At 48.2% G+C, this 19,819-nt stretch overlaps 1 protein-coding gene across 3 annotated transcripts in view; it reads right to left on the reverse strand.

The window, feature by feature from the left end:
- Positions 1 to 254: 254 nt before the first annotated feature.
- MAP2K6 (mitogen-activated protein kinase kinase 6) overlaps positions 255 to 19,819 on the reverse strand; it is a 35,458-nt gene continuing 15,893 nt past the window's right edge. For 2 of the 3 annotated variants that reach the window (XM_014952255.1, XM_014952253.1), the window contains exon 11: positions 6,752 to 18,224. In XM_014952255.1, coding sequence (XP_014807741.1) covers positions 18,147 to 18,224 — 78 coding nt within the window. In that variant the 3' untranslated portion in view covers positions 6,752 to 18,146. Of the gene's footprint in view, positions 1,986 to 6,751; positions 18,225 to 19,819 lie in introns of those variants that run through there. The other variant, XM_014952254.1, reaches the window with a different exon arrangement.

Raw genomic sequence — 19,819 nt, forward strand, 5'->3', positions numbered from 1 at the left:
GCGGGTGTTTGTGCTGCCGTGTGTTTTAACTGCTTCTATCTCAAACTGGTAACATTTCATAACAATGCATTTTTTAAGTATTAGTGACTGTGCTCTTAGCCAGAAATATTTTTTTTTCTTTAATATTTGCATATTTGCATATTTTGTAGGCAAAAAAAAAATCATATTTGCCTGGAGAAAATGTCAAAATTTGAACAGATGGGAGTTTTTACCAAAGGACTGCTTTGCTCAGAAATTATTCCATTTCCAAAACCTCGAATAAAGTTTCATATCTTTCAGCAAATCTTGGACCGGGATTATAAATTCAAAATAAAAATACAGAAATTTCCTATGTTGAGCTTATAAATGCCAGTTTACAACATTTTCTGGTGTCTTAATGAGAGCCATGTGACCAAAGTTACATTATTATAGGAAATAGCCAAAAGGCACGTATTCTTTTACAGGTATATTTTTAAATGCAGAGGGTTGCTTTTTAAAATTTTAACACAAGGTGTTATTATCCTTTTTTAATTAAAAAATTACTCGGCTATTTTTTTCCCTGTTTAATATGCTCTGTGCTGCTCGAGAGAACCAAGACTTTCCTCCAGAGTCCCCAGCGTGGTGCAAATGGTTGCACCAGGGACCTTTATATTCCCCTTGGAGCTCCCAAAAGCTCAGACTCACCCCTTTCCTTCCCTCAAGCCCTCACAGCGCTGCTTCTGAAAGGGTTTCCTGAGCAGAGCACTGCTCATGCTGTTGGATAGCAGCAACATCACTAAAACACATTTATTTTACTTAAACCCGGCAAACGAAGACAGTGACCATAATGGCAGGTGATGGGATCGGAGGGAGAAGACTCGGGGCCGTTGTTAAGTCCCACCAGTTATATATTATCAGTTTTAGTGTCACGGAGACTGGAGCTCTCTGGTCCTCACAACTTGGTCCTTGTCATTATCCCCACCTCTGGCTGTTTGTCCCTGCTGAGAGCACTGCTATTGAACACCCCGTAATGGGTTGTAGCCTCCAGCCATCCTCCCTCTCCATTTCTAGCTCAGGGAAAGCACAACAGATGAGCCCAGTCACTAAGAGGATGGGAGACCACGCTGGCTGAAGGCAGTGGCTCCCTGTAAAGTCATCAGTGGAGCTCATTCAGGTCTCGGGCACGTGGAGCACACACCAATGATGACCCCGTGGCGGTTCCTGTTTATCTCTGTGGTGCTCAACATGGGCTCAAGATTCAGTTTGCAACCAAATCCATCAGCTGGGTGGGCATCTTGGGGCTGACCCAGGGAGAAAATACACCAGGTCAGGTTCAGGAGGGGTATGGAGAAGTCCTTCACCCCAGGCTGGCTCATGTTGAGGGGGAACCACGGCCAAAATCAGTCCTGGCACCTCAAGTCTCTGTGTGCTGCACGAGATCAACACGTATCCCTCAGACAGTCCATAGAAACCTTCAGTGGCACCAACTCCATTGTAAAATAGTTGCATGTTTTCAATTATAAAATAGCCCAGGCGGGCTCGTGAGGCTCTTTGCAGCACCAGGACGGTGCAATAGATGCATTATATCCTCCTCTTCAGCACTGCCTGGTGGGCCAGGAAAACACCGGGTTTACAAGAGTTAAGGACTTGGGGGCTGGGAGTTAATTGACATCTTCCATCTTCATGTGATCTCAGGTGGATACTTTATTTTTTTGTCTGAGGAGGTTTATTTTCCTCCAGATTGATTGGATGAATTGTGTTCCCAGAGATCAGAGAGTTCAGATGGCAGAGGATCCTCTTACCAGAAGATGAAAGCCAATATAATCAACTGCACAACTTCAAAACATGCAGCTTGTTCTTGTTGGCTGAGCCTAAGTTTTCCCTGCAGAGAAGCTGTCAACAATGATTTGATATCAATCCAGTAACAATCCCTGGTTTCTAATAATAATTTGCACTTCAGTAGAAATGTTCATGTGAGGCTCTGAGAACATTTAGCAGATGGTCATTAGCGAAGCTCCCCAGTTCTCCTGCAAGGAAGAGATAACAATTATTAGCCTTGTTTTACAGATGGTGACACTGAGGTGAGGCACTGAAAGGTGAAATAACTCTCCTAATTTTCCATAATGAGCCAGTGGCAACAGCTCCGTGAATGAAACCCAGGCATCCTGCTGCGATTACTCCGCAAACCCTATATCCTTATCTCTTACAGGAAAACGTGGTCAAGGAGGTGAGCCTGGAAAGCAAAGAGCGAATGACTCAAAGGCAGGATTCATGACACATTTCTGGAAATAAGGAATTAGGTCTGGGTCAATAAATAACTGGAAAACCAGGGGGACGCAATCTGAGAGGCATGTGAAATGAGGATGGATGGAAAAGAAAGAAGATAATGGAAGGGAGGGGAAGGAAAACAGAGAGTAGCTCTGACTTTTTATTTCCAGTCTTGGTTTCAATCAGCGTTGTAAAATTAAAGGTTAGGGCTTTGAAAGAAAGAAGAAAGTGAGCTCCATCTCCTCCCGTGGGGGTACGTCTCATGGGTGAGGCTTCAAACAGGAATTGCCAGTAACAAACCGTGGCTCCTCACGTGTCCCACGGTGCGTCACCGGGCAGTGCCGTGTGGCCGTGGTGCTGCCGGGGCACATCCCTGCTGGTCTGGGTACCACACGGACCTGCATCTCCCTGGGCAGGGCAGGGAAACGGGGACGGAGCTCTTGAGGAGCCCAACGCACACCATCAACCACCAAAAAAACCCAGGTGGTGGCCAGGCTGGAGATTTCTCAGCCCCACTTTCCTGGGCCAGCAGCAGGCGGGCAGTAGGTCAGCCGCCGAGCCGGAGGTGTGCGGACGGGCGCTTTGGGGACTAATTTTAGCTTTCAGTTACACTGTCTCTCCCTTTCTCACCCAGAACATCTGGCGGCTCACACTGATGGACTGGCTGATGCTTCAAACCGCCTCGCTAACATCACACACACACACCACGAGGGGAACGCGGCCCAACTTGCTGGCCCAGCGGTGGAGTTTATAAAACAGCCAAATGGAAGCCAAAAGACTTGAGTTTAATCCCTCCAGTTAAGTCATCTAGATTCCTTCTCGCCACCAACCATCTGATCTCAATCAACAAATCTTGGCCTTCCTCTCCTAACCTCGCCGAGAGTCGCAAGGCTGAAGCCTGAAGTAATCTGCATGCAAAATGCTTTAGTAATGATTCCTTCAAGAGGGATTTTTTTATTACTATTATTTCCCAAAAGCACTCTAATGTGAAAGTGGTCGGCAAACAAGAAAGGTGCCTCAGTAAAGTTTGCCATTAATAATTTGTTAACACTCTGTAATGTCCTTCCATTTATTTTCAATACCTCCAGTTAATAGGAGCATATTGAAAGAGACCTATTAATGTGAATATGTTAAAACCAATCATTGGGTATTAAAATGGGATGCTTTTTAAAGACTGAAAATACTCCCAGTTTGGCTATTCCTCTCATAACATTAGTAGGATTTGGCAAGCAAATGAAACAGAATTAAACATGGGTATCTTTATCATCAGTAAACTACATCACCTCTAGATGCAAGATATTCTTAAGATAACTCTGCAATATCTTGCTTTCAGCATCAACCCCTGCACTTCCAGCACCGGAGAGCCAGGAATGCAACCAGAAGGGTGCTGGAGAGGTAAAACTGTGGCTGTGTAGCAGGAAACACCAGGGAAATTGGAGGGAGCAGAAATGATGTCTGCACCGGCAAGATCAAAGGCGCACTTTGAAAAACTCTACCCATGGACGTACACCTGGATGCTGCTGTTGGAGATGCTCCGGTGGGACACGGGGAGCTGGATGGAGGGAGCAAAGGACTGGCATGAAAACAGGGATGGGGATTTCGGAGTGCTTCATTTGGCATATTTGCATTCTGGAAGCAAACATTCCTGCACACCCAGAGGGGATCCCAGAGGAGAGGAGGAAGGAGAAGCCCGAGGAGGGGAGCACTGTGCTGCTGTGCTTGGGCTGTGATCACGTTTGTCGTGACACAGAGAAGGTGGAGGAGCAGCTCACGCCAAGGAAGAGTGTGTGTCACCTCAGATACTCATATTTCCACATCCCATTTTATAAAACCTAATTGCTAAAATTTCATGTGCCTTGTCCCAGCACACGGACATCAAGCAGCAGTGGAGCCAACGTGCAGAGCAAGGGCTGTGTTTGAGCAGGTGCTGTCACCTGGAAAATGTCCTGCAGGTTCTTCAACTCCTCGGTCCATCATCGCAGACATCTGTCAACATGGAGAAGTGTTAGGGGAAGGCCATTTGTCAGGCCAAAGTAAAAGTCACAAATCAAAGTTGGATTCTAGATATTCAAGGCTGTCTTCAGAAACGAGTTGTGAAACACTCCTCTCTTCATTTTTATAGTCTCTGATCTCGCTCTTGTGCTGTGTGAAGAGAAAATAATCCACACAACTCCGTGTATTCACGAGTGCACAGCCACCAGGCAAAGGCATTTCAGCAGCCACCTCTCTCCAGCCCCGAGGGTTCCAGGAAGGCTCCAGTAGCAAATTTATCACCATTATTAGTACAGACATCCCAAGGCCAAACCCCTTGTCTCGCACAGGTGCAACACCACAAGGCAGCAGGTCCTGCCTCACAAATGCTTCACTTTGTGGGAAATGGCTCTTCTTCATCTTTACCTCAATTCCATGAGATGCTGCTGCCAGAAGGTACTTGGGACCTCATTCCAGCTTAATTTGCATTTCTCTGAGAGAAAGTTTTACCTTTAGTGGTGGTCAGAGTGGATTAAGATGGGTGTCTGCAACTTCTGACAGCCCACTGCCAATCCCACGATGAGCCTACAAGTCACATCCAGCATGAATAGCTCAGTTTGGGGAAAGTTACCCAAAGAAGGACCACATAAAAGTCATGCTTTAGCCTGGATGTGCTGAAATGCTGTCTTCTGCAGCGCTGGAGTTCCTGTTTGGCTGCGAGGACCTCACCTTCCACTCTTCTTCTTTTCCTCATTTCAGTGTGACGTTTGTTGTGATAATGCAGGACATTATTTTGCCATTCCATTTTCCGCACATACATGAAATAGTGTGTAGCAGGGAAGGGAGACAGAGGGAACAAGATCTGCCACTTCGCCAACTAAAATAACTGTATTCCAGAGCTCAGCAGGGCTTACGTTCCTGTGCCGTGTTCAATCAAACTCTCTCCCAAAGGTGCACACGTATCTCCACACTATTTTAGGGGTTGGCAGCTGCTTCAGTACACTTACTCCTATTTATTATTTTTTTCATCTTGGGGCTTTTAAAATTGATGAGAGGCTGAAGGCAAGAACTGACGCATTGTAGATGACAACAAAAGAGGCTCCATAAAATTGCTTTTGGCATCTCGTGTGCGTTCTGTCTACATCTTATAAATTACTGCTGCATTTCAGCGATAAAAATAGTTTTGTATTTGGAATTGATTACAGCGAGATAAAGCCCTAATAAAAAGAAAAAAGCACTGATGCATAAATATTCTGAACATACAAGGCTAATTTGATTTGATAAAATAAAAGTATGGCTCTTAATTTCTTCCTTTTAGACAGAACACAAACACACAAACATACACATCCCTCAGTGCGGATAGAACTTGGGCAGCTGTTTTGCGTAGGATTCCCAGAAATGGTGATGTGCCTCCTCCAGCTCTTCTCCTCAGACGTTTTTATGGCCATCTCCGAATCCCAGGCATTCCCATCACCGATGCTGGGGAACCTTCCCCCTGCAGCCTGCCAGCCTCCAGCCCCGGCCACTGCGCCCTCCTCTACACCATGAGCATCGATTCCTCCCCTGTGCCCTCACAAGTTATTTTATTAACTGGGCTATTTCTGTTCAGCTCATCCTGAGCACACCAGCTCTGCAACTTAGTGCTCTTCACCTCAACTGGAGCTGCAGGATCAGCAGAGGGAGCTGATCCGTTGTTTTCGGCCGTTCTAATATAAATCGAAGCATAATTTTATTTACAGGAGAAAGAGAGAAATAAGAGATTCGTGTTTCAGCATGACCCAGACCAGCATGCTTTACTCAAGAAAAATGCTATTTGGCCCGGCCTAATAAATTAAGGGTGAAAATTGGCTTTGCATCATGACAAACGCACAGCCCAATCGTTAACCTTTAGAGAAATGCAAGGCTTAATTGCAGATAATAGCGATGGGGCTGGCAGTGGAATCACAGACTGGATCCAGGACCTGGTGAAAGAGGGAGCAAAGCCCCGTGGCTGTTTTCCAGCGAGCGCAGGGGCCGGCAGCCACAAAAAAACCCCTCCACTTACTTCAGCCACAGCAGCCCAAGGTGCCGAGCGAGCCACCGGGCTACCAACCCCACCAGCACGGGTTGGTGCCAGCCCAGCCCCAAGACCTGCACCCCCAGGGGCTGGGCTTGGTGGCTGTGTCCGTTCACAGCCCCTCAAACCCCCCATTCCTACTGGAAAGCTGCTTTTTTGTTGCAGGGGGAGGCATGACAGGGGGCTGCTCTGCTCCCACCAGCCCTGCCAGAGCCCCGGAGGGAGAGGGGGCTCCCAGCTTCGATGTGGGGTGGAGGGGATGGGGATGTGTCTGCCCAGGCCAGCCCAAGCACAGAAAGAAAAACCAAGGGCAGAAAAACTGACAGCAATTTCTGTAGAGCAGCTTGAGCTTTCCTGAGTTTTCAGCAACGTACGATAAGCTGTTGCCCACACATGATCCTTAGAAACCTTCCACGTGGACAGCAAAAGCAGCACAAAGCCTGTCCCCAGCAACTGGCGGCACCTCCACTGGGTAAACACAGGTAGACTGACAGCAGGTTACTTTTAAATTTCATTTATTTATTTTTGTGTACATTTTTCTTAATTTGACTGACATACCATTGCTATAAAGATGCCCTGCTCTTTGAATATTTAATCCAAGACCACTAGTTCAAGTGTGGTTATGAAAAGTCACGGCAAACATATGACTGGAAAGAGGTGGTTGGTTTTGACTTCCAGGCAGTTGTTTGAAGCATTTCCTAGATGCACACAATATTCAGCAGAACACACGCACACACAGTGCGGCGTTTAACAAACACACACACGCACACACACACACACACACATCTGGAAAACGGTTACAGTGGTTGAAGTTTCAAAAAGGTGTACTGTCCCCTTCTCTCAGCAGCAGTGATAAACCTTTGGATATCCTGAGAAATAAAATCAAAGCGTAGTGAAGAAGATTAACCTATTCCATCAGCACGGTTTGGGGTGGTTTTTTTCAAGTTAAATATATTCTCCCAATCTATTTTTTTTGTTTTTAATGAAGAAAGCGGAGGAAAAGGACCTGGGGCAGTTAAAGAATACCAGTTCAGTTGTTCCACCAATATCTTTAATCCAGTACAACACGGATCCTAAAAGCATCTGGTTAAGACAACAACAACATTAAATAAAAGCCTGTCTAACACTAGGCACACGGTCCTACTGTCAGTCTCCTATTTATCATCTTCAGAGGAGGAGGAACGGCTTTGAGATGAGTGAGGAGAACACAGGTTCAGAGCAGTGATTCAGAGGGAGTGGACACGGAGCCGCGTGGGTGGGCAACCAGGAGTGCTCTGGAGGGCAGGAGGGGCCCCCTTTTATTTTATTGCAGAACTTTGCAATATCTGAGTGACTCCGTTGTGACATTTCGCCTGGAACAGGAGCTCGGAGTGAGGGTTCACCACGGCATGGGGTGGCACTGCCTCCTTGCTCTGGCTCTGCCCTGCCACACAGCCCGGGGGAAGACCGAGGGGACCTTGACCAGCACTGACAAGAACCTCACAAAGACAACGGCACTTCATTTCTTTTAGATATACCACCAGCACGTGTCCACAAGAACCAGCCAAGTCCTTCTCAAAGCCTCCTACCTCTGGAACAACCCACCCTCCCTAGAGTGATGATGTGGGATCTTGCGTTAGGACGTGGGAAGTTCTGAACCTCATGAGGATGGAGTTTCCCCAACGAGGCTAAAAGTTGAGAATTGCTCCTATTGGGTTGTCCTGCCTTTTCATCTCATGCTACCTTCCCCTTCCTGCCCTCGGGTGCAGACCCCCGTGGGCTCCCCTCGCTGCCAGAGGGGTTGTCTGAGGTTATGGGCTGCGAAGGAGCAACCAGCACCACGGAGGAAACGGGCCAGCAAAGACTTTAGACAACAAAACCAAACACCAAGCAATTAAAAGAAGGATGGGAGATGTGGTCTGATGTACTTTTGCCAAGAAATAAATATTTTACGTTGCCTTTTTTTAAAAACACTCGACTTTCTGGTTTTTTACTCTCCAAAATGGTAGACTCACGCGCTCCACCCACCCGTGCACAACACGTGCACACACACACACACACTCTAATGCACACACGTTTCCAGCTTTGTAGAGCTACTGGATTTTCTTTGAGACAAGTTTCTTGTGCATTTTGACAATTTACTTTGAGACAAGTTATTTGCAAGAAGGCAAAGTTCATGCATGGCTTTGACAGCTCCACTTTCTCATAAATGGTATTTGAAAAGCAGAAAGCAAATGAGGGCCAAAGCTCCATTTAAAGTTCACCTCAGATGCCTGAAAAGCATTTATACCCACATCCTTCTGAGGTCCCAGCTTTATGAACTTCTAATGAATTCCATATTCTGCTACCCAACGTTTCTTATACATAGGGGGAAGAAAAAACAAACCAGAAAACCAAAGCAAGCTGTTTGAAAACAGATGCACCACAGCATTCTTTATCAGCGGGGCTGGGGAGGCGCAGGAGGCGGCGGGGCAGCAGCAAGGCACCTTTGTGCAGTGGAGAAAGGGAATAAAAAGAACAAAAAAACTGGTTTTGAGCCCCCAGTCCTGCTTTTCTAACACCGGTCCCGCTTGTGGGATTCCACCTCAACATCTCTTACAGAGCAAGAAGCAGCCATCCATTTGCTCCTCCATCATTTCTGCAGGACTCGTGTCCTCCACACCCAGAGGAGACCTTGGGCCAGAAGGTGCCTGGTGGCCCCCAGCCCCACTCTGAAGCAATCCTGGCAACCCTGGCTCTCGCCAGCCGAAGGAAATCTCCATGTAAATTCACTAGAGAAAAGCCTGGCATGAGACTTGGACAAACCAAGTTCATTACAAACCAGATTTTATTTTTTCAGGTGGAAATTTCTCGGAATTCCAGGGCACTTTTGGTTAACGATGCTGTGACCTAGAGTTTTTACCAGTTAAACTGATCCCTCATGCTTGTCAATCCCCTCTTGAAGGAACAATTACAACCCAACTGCTACTTCTCCTATTAAAAATGAAAGAGTGAGTAGCTTTATTCAGAAGCCTTCAAGACATTTAAAGAAAATTTGAAAAATGCCATATTTAAAAATAAAAATTCCTTATCCCCATGCCTAATTCTAGAGCAAACCAGGTCACTAAAAGAAAATCTAAATTGCTATAAATATAATTTAAAATAATAAAATCATAATTAGCCATCTACTGCCATTCACCATCCCAGCTGTCGGGAGATACTCAGGGATTCCGCATGGCTCGAGGGCAGGCTGGGAGATGCCTTCAGCACAACTTGGGTAGTACCAGAAATGGATAAATAATAAATACTAAGAACACGAGAAGGAATAATCAGCCTTCCACATGTAAGGAAAAGCAGAGACTTTCACAGTTATAAAACAAATGATGTTACTGTAAAAAAAAAAAAAAAAAAAAAAAAAAAGAAAAATCCTAAAAATAAAGGACTAAATCCTAAAAATAAGGACTTGCATTACAGCAGGTTGGAAAGTCTTCTCTCTTCTGACATGTTGAAAACACGCGGGTGCTTCCCCGTGCCCCTCCAGTACCAGCAGATCACTGGGAAGTGGCTGCTTTCCCACTGTGCTCCCAGCCTTTCCATTTGTTCCAGCTGAAAGGACGTAGAAATAGCCCTGTTGCAAATTTACCATCGTCTCAAGAAAAAGCAGATTTCACATCGTAAGACAGAAACTCTAATAATTTCGTACTTTTTCATGCTAAACATGGATCTTTGCCAATAAAACTGTAATTCCTCAAATTGAAGATTTCGGGCATTTTTAGACAGGGTTTTTTTGACAAGATTTACTCCAACACATTTCCAGTTTGCGAGAAACTCCAGCTAGCAGCTTTCCCCCAATGTATTGCTATTAAAAAATGAAGGCAAAATCCCAACTCTTGTGTATGTTGTGCCTATTTCCAGCCGCCCCCCCGGCGCAGCGCCACACGCCGCCCCACTCACAACGACGGAGCTCTGGAAATCCACTTCACTCTTAGGTTATATAGGAAATGTCTGCAGCCAAATCCTCATTTTGGCAATATTTTCTTTTGACCCAGGCGTTTTCCTGCCTGTAGAGCCCCAGCCTGCCCAGCAGCCCACCAAAGAGTATGGTCCATGCCATTAGATATTTACGCAAGACTCAACTAAATCTGGGCTACGTGTGGAGTGAGAGCTCTGTGGCTGCACCTGTGTATGTGAAAATTTGATCCTGACTTAGCAGCTATGACAGAGACTGTAATTTATCTTTAAATACACCTTTGTTGGCTCTTCGAGGCACTTAATCTACATCTCTTCACTCCGGCTCTGTAAATCAAGGACACCTGGCCCTCCCTGACTTTTTGCAGTATCCTGAAAAAACCCATACAATGGGGCTGAGAAACACCAAAGGCTTTCAGATCCTGCTCCTGGCCACTCCGAGATGGCTGAATGTTCTTTACTAGAGGAAAAAAACCAAGCCGTGGCAGACGCTGATAGCTCCATCACACAACGCCTGGGGAAACTGTATCTACCTCTGCTTTTGGAGGCCACGGGCACGCTCGCTGCCAGACGGCTCCTTCCAGCCATCAGACATTGGCCGCCTCTTACTGGAGCACTTCTCTCCATCTGCCTCCTGGCCCAATTCGGTTCATACCCTCGCGTGACGGGTCATGGTGTTTTGGAAAGTCCATGGTCTCATCTCCTATTTTCTCAAAAAGAATAACAATCTGGGGTAAAACCAGACGGAATTAGGACAAACCCTGAGCTGGCCTGAATTCTTCCTGTAAGAGAAACCAAGCAGAAACTCTCCTGATTGGTTCAGTAATAGCTGGGGTGTGTTTACTCTTTATTTAAAAATTACACTATTCTGAGTTTCCTGGATTTAGCTGGGCCCAAAAGCGAAAGTAACGTATCAAAATACCCTGAAATAAACTTCTAGGAAGGGTTTTCAGGTCTGGCTAAAACCACACAGCTTTGGAAATTGCCGAAAGAACGTCTGATCTTTTGAGATTTCCATCTCTATTTCCAGAGCGGTTACGACGCTTCCAAGCTTTTCCCGGCTTATCCTCGCGGTACCTCGCAGCCGCTGGACTCTTGCCCCATCGTTTAGAGAAACCCAAGAGCCTTTCGAGGAAGGAAACGGGGCCCGTCCTGCAGCCCGGCTGCCGGCGAGAGCGAGCCACCTCGGAGCGATGCCGGCTGCAATTCCAGCACCGCTCCACTTCCAGGACGGGATTTTGAATGCCAAGGAGAAGCTCTCGCTTCGGCTGGATTCCCGCAGGGCAGCAAACCTCTGGCTGCAGCTTCCCGGGAAGCAGGCACGGGATAACAGAGGGGCAGCTCCTTCCTCTCCCAAAGCGCTCGGCGGAGCCCTGGCTGGACACCCCCTTCCCTCACCTTCGCCCTGACCAACTGCCTAGAAGAAAGGCTGCTGGTAAAATCCCAGACTGTAAAATACAAAACGGAAAGGTGACTGAGGTGTCGATGGAGGCGAAGAGCTTTCCAGCAACCCAGGAGTGCACTAAAGATGCCGTGTAATAAACGCCACGCAGCCCAAATAGTTCCCGGTGGAACGGCGCTGGCTGGCTGCATGGGGCCCTGAAGAATTCATTTATCCCTGGGGCCTGAAAATTAGATATTTCCACCATTAGGCTAGTTAGAGACCACCGGAATATGTCTACCCTCTTCTTCCTCAGCTACAGAGGCCTTTCCCATGCTTTCCCCATCATCTAAGTCTGATCTCTGTGTCTCACTGACGAGCTCAGCAGGAGAAGCAGCAACACACAAGCCCACGTAGCAGGAAACACGCACCAGCTCGCTTCCAGTTCTTCCCTGTGGGCTTTAGATCCTGTTGCTCTTGCTGGAAGTGGGGACACAGTGGCAATCTGGGACTGGTGAGTGAACCCGCTGCCTACAAATCTGGGCCTGAAGGAGTACATGGCAGGAGAAAGAGGAGACAGGGGCTCTCACCTACTCCATCAAGTCTGTGGCTGTCTCTTTTGCCCTCTCTTTTTGCTCCAGCCTTCCTCATGGGCTCCAGACCTTCATGGCAGGGTGGACTGACATCAGCTGCCTTAGGGAGGACTCATTTTGTCCCTGTGCCATTAAAACCACCCTTGCAGTTTACGGCACTCCCTTTAAAGTCCTCTTCCTTTATAGAGCACACAAACCTTTGTGCCCAGACCACTGGCACCACCACCTCCTGGCTGTGTCTCTATCTGCAAACACATAAAAGCTGAGATTGAATTCATCTTTTTTCTGGCCTTCTTCGTTAACAAAATCAGCTGCTTCTATGGTGTGGGGTTACGTGAAGGAGCAGCATCCTTTCAACCTGTAGCACAGCTCCTGCTGCAGAGAAAGCATCTCTTCCAGCCCCGGTCCGGAGCGGAGTCTCGCTGCAGTGCAGCGCCCTGGCCTGCCAGAGCACACGTCAAATTTCATATTATCCATCTGCTCCAGTAAAGGCTGAGTTGAAATATTAATTAGGAGATCTGATCCCCTCTCACCAGAAACAATCTGGATTTTATAGCTCAGCCAGAGGCCAGTGAAGCAGACAAAGCTCTGCGATACATCCTTTGCTGCTGGTTAACGGCTTTCAAGGAAACAACCAACTTGGGGGAAGGACACAGGCTGTAAAACACGTGGACATCTGGTCTCTTTTGTCCACCCTTCAGCTCCCCCACGCTCGACCCCCACCTCCTAAGTGCATGTTCAGAACAGAGAGAGACGACTCCTCTAACATAAACAGCTATAATATGGCAATAAAGATTAATGAGTAAAACTTGCCATTTTATGTATAATCCGTGGGGATTTACAATCATTAATCTTTATTAGTGTGTAGTAACTGTTTAGACATTAAGGACAGATTCTCAGCTGGACAAAACTGGCCTTATTCCAGCCAAGCCAATGGAGCAATGCCAGTTTACACCCTCCGTGACCCCAGCTCTAAATAAGACCCGTCCCCATCTGTAGGAACCGTAGCACTAGCAGTATTTCCCCAACAGCAGGGGCAGAGCAGGGAAGGCAACTATTTGTCTTCCTCTGTATCCGAAAAAGAGAGCTGCATGTGTCCAGGAAGCTCAACAATAGACATGTCAATAAACATGAGGAAATTCAATGAAAAAGCAACAGCAACAAAAGGAACCCCAAGGAGCAGGGAAGTGGATGATTTTTGAGGCAAGACTGTAAGATCTGGTTTGGCAGGAGCGTAACTAAGAGGGATGTAGCAATCTTTGGCATGTGAAAGAGTGAAAGCACCGAGACAGGCTCCCAGAGTTCCTCTAAGAGGAACAAGATGGAAGAGAGAGGGGAAGAAAAAAAGAGCATCTTGGCTGGCTTTTCTGAGAGAGGAGTTTGGGGTTTGTTTTTAATAAAAAAGAGGTCTATTAAACAAGGGAGCTGGTGGGAACCTTGTCTGAACTACATCAGACCAGCCACTAAAGCAATGCTGCATTGGCCGGGCAGGATTTCCTCTTCCCAAATGCCTAGGGAAGCAGGGAGATGTGCAGGTACACACTCAGCTCACAGCAAACACAGAGAGATCCCAGCTAAGGCTGTACACGCCAGCACCCCTACCCCTGGCCCAGGCACTGCTCCACTGCCCAAAGGGCCTGGCAGCCCCTTCCCACCAAGACAAGGTGGAGCCAGCACCGACCCAGGAGACCCACAGCCACCTCCCTCTCTACCTGCTCAACAACTGGGAGCAAAACTCTTCTCTTTTTAGAGCTTTCTCTGAGTACTGACCCACCAACGGCCTCCTCCGTCGCACACGGGAGCCCAGCTGCCTCCAGAAACGGTGTTCCCACCTCTTTAACAAGTCAGAAATGCTTCCTTCCTCACCAGTAAACCTGACAAAAGTCAGGAAAAATGCAGAAATACAGTACATAGATATCTGTGTAAAGGATTGTACACCTGGAAAAACTCCAGAAAAGATGGGCATCTCACCCACTGCAGCAGCACGAACGTGGTGTTTAAAAACAGTAACCAGCAAATGCCCCCCAGCTCCTCTTTTGGGTTTAAGGGATCGGTGGGCTCTTGGGGACCCAGAAAATAGCTTTCCTGCCACTTCAAGAGCTCTACGATGGCAAGGCCACAAGCATCCAGGAGGCTGCAGGAACACCAAGAGCTGTACACTGAAGGAAAAAAAGCGGATGAACATCATGCCCTGGTGGTCCCCCACTGCCTGCACAGGGATGGGCTGAGTACCCTCCATGCAGCCCAAAATCACCATGGCAGAGTGCAGAGGCCCTCCCTGCCTCCCAAATGCCTGACCGTGCTGGAATCAACTCACGCAGCTGGTCCAGGTCACAGCTCAGTGCTGAGCTCCGAGCAGCTTCTCCCTCTTCTCCACTGCCTGCTGTGGTTTTGGTTTGTTTCAGAGTCTATGGCACAAGACCTGCTACTTTTGCAGTTCAAAAATCTCAGTTGAGAACAATCTAAGATGCTGCCCAGAGTCCTGCATCGTCTGAAAACAAAAGAGCTTTTTTTGAAAAGCAGCTTTAAGCCTCAACACCTTGGCTGTGCCCAGGGGACACGGTTGTTGGGAAAGGCTTAATGTCCCAGAAACCAGGCCTGTCCTGGGCAACGCTGTGCTCTTGTTACAGCCAAGCAAAGTTCTGAGCACTGACCAAAGGCTTTTCATCTTCACAGAGGCTACAGTCAAATGGAAGAGAAAAAGAGTCTGATTTTCATCTTGCAGCCCAGCATGTTTCCGAGCTTTTAAGCACACAGGAGTCCCTGGCTCTCCTCCCTGCGTGGAGGCCACCAGCTCAGGCTTCTCTCTAAGAAAATCCTGGGGCAGGCCAAGCTTTCTGTCCACACGTGCCACGAGGGACGCAGAGACAGACAGACAGACAGACAGACAGCCTCCACACTTCTCTCCTGCCATACCCACCCTCTGCAGTGCTGCCCACTCGGATCACCGTTCCCACTCACAGTGCCCATATGGATCCGCACTCACTCTGGGCTGACGCAGATGACTTTTAAAGGAACAAATCACGGAGAAACAGGAGGGAAGTGCAGTGATTTGTTGCATGCCCTATTGTAATGTCATTAAAACAAAGGGATTAGATGGCCCAAGCACTCCAAGAGCAAAAAGCATAAAAGAAAGCACTCAGCATGTAGTGTCGAGGCATGTAGGAATCATTTTAGAGGGCTACTAGCTGCAGACAACACTGACATTAATTTTCTATTGGAAAACGCTGGTGACATTAATATCTGCTATTAATACTGAACTTTGACAGTATCTCATAAATTCAACCTGTCAATTACAATGGCACTGAAATAAAGGTGCTCTGAGGTCAAGGAGATGCGGTGTCCAAATGAGACTTATATTCCAGGAGAAAAGCAGCAAAACCAATCTTTAACAAAAGCATCAGATCCATATGTAGGAAAACCAAAGGGTGGTTTTAAATGTCATGTTTTTCAAAGCGAGAATTGATGCTGGAACCAAGTCTATAAACTGGCTGGCTGGACTTTTAGCTGCAGCTGAGGACAATCAATCAAAACAGCTCTGCGACTCTGAGAAAGTGAGAGAGAGAAAACGCACACATACACCATGGAATATGAGAGGGCAGATTATGAGCCATGTGAGGCCTCTTAAAATTACACTGCGAAGTAAAACATCCTTGTGTTTCATCCGCAACAAAATGTAACCTGAAAGGCTCCCCTCGACACAAGCAGAACATGGAGTTATTGTTACCGAGGGCTGGGCAGAGGCTTGTGGAACATGGGCTGAGGAAGGGGATACTCTGCCCCAAAGTCTGCACGACCCATGAGCTCTTCGCAGCCAGGAAAGCCCTGCAAAGCCTTCCTCAAGCCACCCCACTCTGCAGCTGAGAGACACAGGGTCCAACAAATCCCCATGAGCAATGCTTCTCTAATCTCCTTCGGTCCTGGCCCCAAGGCAGAGCTACATAATTTGGGGCTCCACAGCCACCTCTGCGGGCACTGCCAGCCACGGCGGGGACGGTGACGGTGGCAGCTCAGGCACTGCTGGTTTCTACATGCACCTCTTTGAAGTGGTCCGCATGTCCCTAGCACAGGAGGTACCACCACTGGGGATCCCCTGTTCCAAATACTGTCCTCCCCACCAGCCCTTCCAAGGGGTCGCTTTCCAAACAGACACTCAGGCCAGTCCAGAAGCCCAACAGGCACCAACAAAGACTGCAGCCACTCAACCGGGAGAGAAAAGGATGGATCCCAGGCTGAATGACACACTGCACAACTTAAATATTGCAGAGCAAGGCCTGCTTCTCGCTGGGATTTGACTCCAAGAGTCAAAGCGATGCGATGGATGGGGAAGAGAAGCATGTGGAGGGGCACGGGGCATGTGTGCATGCTCTGGCACAGCCACACACACAGGCATTCTCCTTTGCAGGGCCGGGGGAAGGAGCAAAGGCAGAGGACCCCACAGCCAAGCGAGGCAGCTACACAGGTTTGGCTCAGTCAAACCAGCATCAACCTGGAGCCTGTGGCCTTGCTCCAGACTCACAGCAACACCTTGCAGGGCACGGTCTCCCTTTTCTTTAGACAGTAACCATGTTACCTAAAAGCAGCGTGATCTGCCGTCCTCCCCTCCCGCCCTGACAGCTCCCGCACCCCTGCCCTTGGCTAGCAGCTTTTCTCTGAGGAACTGGCCAACAGCAACGAGTTCCAGGTTTGGGTGGGCTGTGGTTTCCCTGCTGCAGGTCCTGTGGGGGACACCTGCAGCCCACGCCGCAGCCCAGTGCTCCTGGCTGCCTTTGGCATCCCGACCAGAGCTGGACACGGCCCAAACCGCATCCCGGCAGGGGCTCAGGGGAGCTCTCTGCAGCACTCCCCTCTGTGGGCACACACACAGGGATCACTGCCCTGGAAACTCACACTGAGATAGCCCCTTTTTTCCCCCATGTCGTGCTATGCAGACTGTTATCCTTTCTCATCTGGAGGAGAGGAAAGAGGAACTCCCTTTTAGGCCCAAAGCAGTTCATCCCCAGCCCAAGGGAGCCCCAGACGCTGTGGTGCTGCTGGGCTGGCGGGGACCGACCCCCGCAGCCTCCTCGTGAGCTTTGTGCAACTTCTCTGACAATCTAGTTCCCTTGGGGGCTTTTGTCCCAGACACTAAACCAGCAATCTGTTCCCGCTCCAGAACTCATTACCCGCCCGATCCAGCAGAGTAAGTCGGTGGGACACAGGGCAGGGGCTGTCCCCAGGCAGGAGCTGGCAGTGCCCGCAGGCCACAGGCCAGACTCGAAGTGCGGTGTCCGGAGAAGAGGTGACCTCCCTCCCTTACAGTGATGCTTCCTCACAGGCTGCGAAAGCAGCTGGAGTAGCTGAGCTGAGATCCTTGTTTATAAATTCTTTTTATGATGCACATTAAATATTTTCCACAACACAGACACTTCTTCTCTTCTTTCTCTTTTCCTTTGACACCTTTTCCCCAGCAAAGCCCTGACGACTATTGCTTGCTGTGGCCTCATTTAGCAACACCATCGTCACCACGCATTCATCCTCATATAAAACAGAAATCTATTCCATCAAGCACTTAACATAAATATTAAAATAATGGAAGGGACAAAATATAAATCTACATACAACTTCATGACTACCATAGCACCTATTACCATGACAAAGCAAATTGTGGTTCAGGGGGAAGGGAAGGGGGATGAGGATAAAGTTAGGAAGAGGGACTTCGACTGTCATTAAATATGTAAATCACTCTTTTAAAATTTTTTTTTGTTTTGTTTTTGTTTTAAGGTTACCAACCTTATTAAAATTCATTTCACTAACCAGCTCGTTCTATGTCACTATGGATACCAAAGAACCCTTTGAAAAACTTCGGCGAGGTGGGGGTTTCTCAGAATAAAAACAAAACAAAACAAAACACGGCGACTTTCTGTTGGTGCTTTCATGACAAGTCCTGCCACGCGCCCCTCCCCGGCACCCACCAGTCCACAGAAGGGCAATTCATTTACAAGTCCAGTTCTCAGTCTCCCAGGATGAGTTTGACAAAAGAGGCGACGTCTGTCTCTTTGGATTCGTGCAGGGTGAAGAAAGGATGTTGCTGGGAAAGAAAAGAGAGAACAAGTAGAAAAATTTATTATTCATGACGCTGGGGACCAAACTGAAAACCTTTTCAGACAATCTTCTAGACAGTGAGAAAGATTTTGTCGCTAGTATCACAGAATCACAGAATCTTCTAGGTTGGAAGGGACCTTAAAGATCATCTTGTCCAACCATCAACCTAACTGACAAAAATAGACACCCACACAACAAACAAGGAACATCATCACTAAACCATACCTCCCAGCACTACATCAACCCGTCTTTTGAACACCTCCAGGGATGGGGCCTCAACCACCTCCCTGGGCAGCCCATTCCAATGCCTGAGAACCCTTTCAGTGAAAAAATTTTTCCTAATATCCAGCCTGAACCTCCCCTGGCGCAACTTGAGGCCATTTCCTCTTGTCCTGTCGCCTGTGACTTGAGAAAAGAGACCAACCCCCATCTCTCTACACCCTCCTTTCAGGGAGTTGTGGAGAGCAATAAGGTCTCCCCTCAGCCTCCTCTTCTCCAGGCTGAACACCCCCAGCTCCCTCAGCCTCTCCTCACAAGACTTATTCTCCAGACCCCTCACCATCTTTGTCGCCCTTCTCTGGACCCGCTCCAGCACCTCAATGTCTTTTTTATGGTCGGGGGCCCAAAACTGGACACAGTACTCGATGTATTATAACATTGGGCTCCCCACGTTTTGCAGCTGAGCCCGAGGGGTCACTTCTTGGAGGCTACAGATTTGTGCTGCCCTCGTGGATTGCCTCTAACGCCTGCCCTGGCTGGGAGGGCCAAGCTGGGCTGCTCTCAAAGCAAGGGGAAGTATTAAAACACATCACCTCCATCTCTAGGACGTCGTGCCCTTCGGCACACGCTGCCCTGGGAGGAGACGTGCTCCTCCTGAGCCCGTGGTTACCCACCCCAGCGCTCCTACGGCAGCAAGGAAAACCTTGCAGGAAGGCTGACTGCGGTGCGTTTTCCCTCAGCTTCCTGCTCTATCTGTGTATTTACCCTCTGGTGACTTTTGAGTCTCATTTCTTCCCTGCAATTGCTCACAGTCCCAGCAGGAGATGGCTACTTTACCCCAAACCACTGCAAAGAGGAAAGCCATCCCGGCTGGAAAGCCATCCGCAGCTGTATGTTTAACTACTTAATCGTGACCAACATGGGAAGACATCCTGCCAGAAAATCTTGCCTACATTTCAGCACAAACGGAAAAATATGTGTAAGGAGAAAAAAAAAAACCACAACCAAATGCCCCCTGACAGCAAGAGTAAAGCCCCTCTCTGCTAGAACCAGTGACTCAGTTTGCTACCGGGGGATGAAAACATCAGCTGAGATCAGCCAACTTCCACCTGAAATCACCAAACACTGTTTGACACCCACAGTCCTGGCAGCTCATTGTATTTATTTGCATGGAGTGTGTCAGAGAGGACCAAAAGGCAGCTGGGGTCCTGCGGGGCTCACAGGTCACCTCCACTCTGTGCTACACGCTCCTGTGCCTCCCATACGCAGGAGGAGCTTGGTTTGATTCCCAACCCTCTCATTTGAAGCCAGATTTTTAAAGAGAATTTGGGGTTTCCAGGGTTTTTCAAAGCTGCCCCTCAC

This window comes from Calidris pugnax, unplaced genomic scaffold, assembly GCF_001431845.1.
Source record: "Calidris pugnax isolate Ruff unplaced genomic scaffold, ASM143184v1 scaffold206, whole genome shotgun sequence".
NCBI classification, from domain to species: Eukaryota; Metazoa; Chordata; class Aves; order Charadriiformes; family Scolopacidae; genus Calidris; species Calidris pugnax.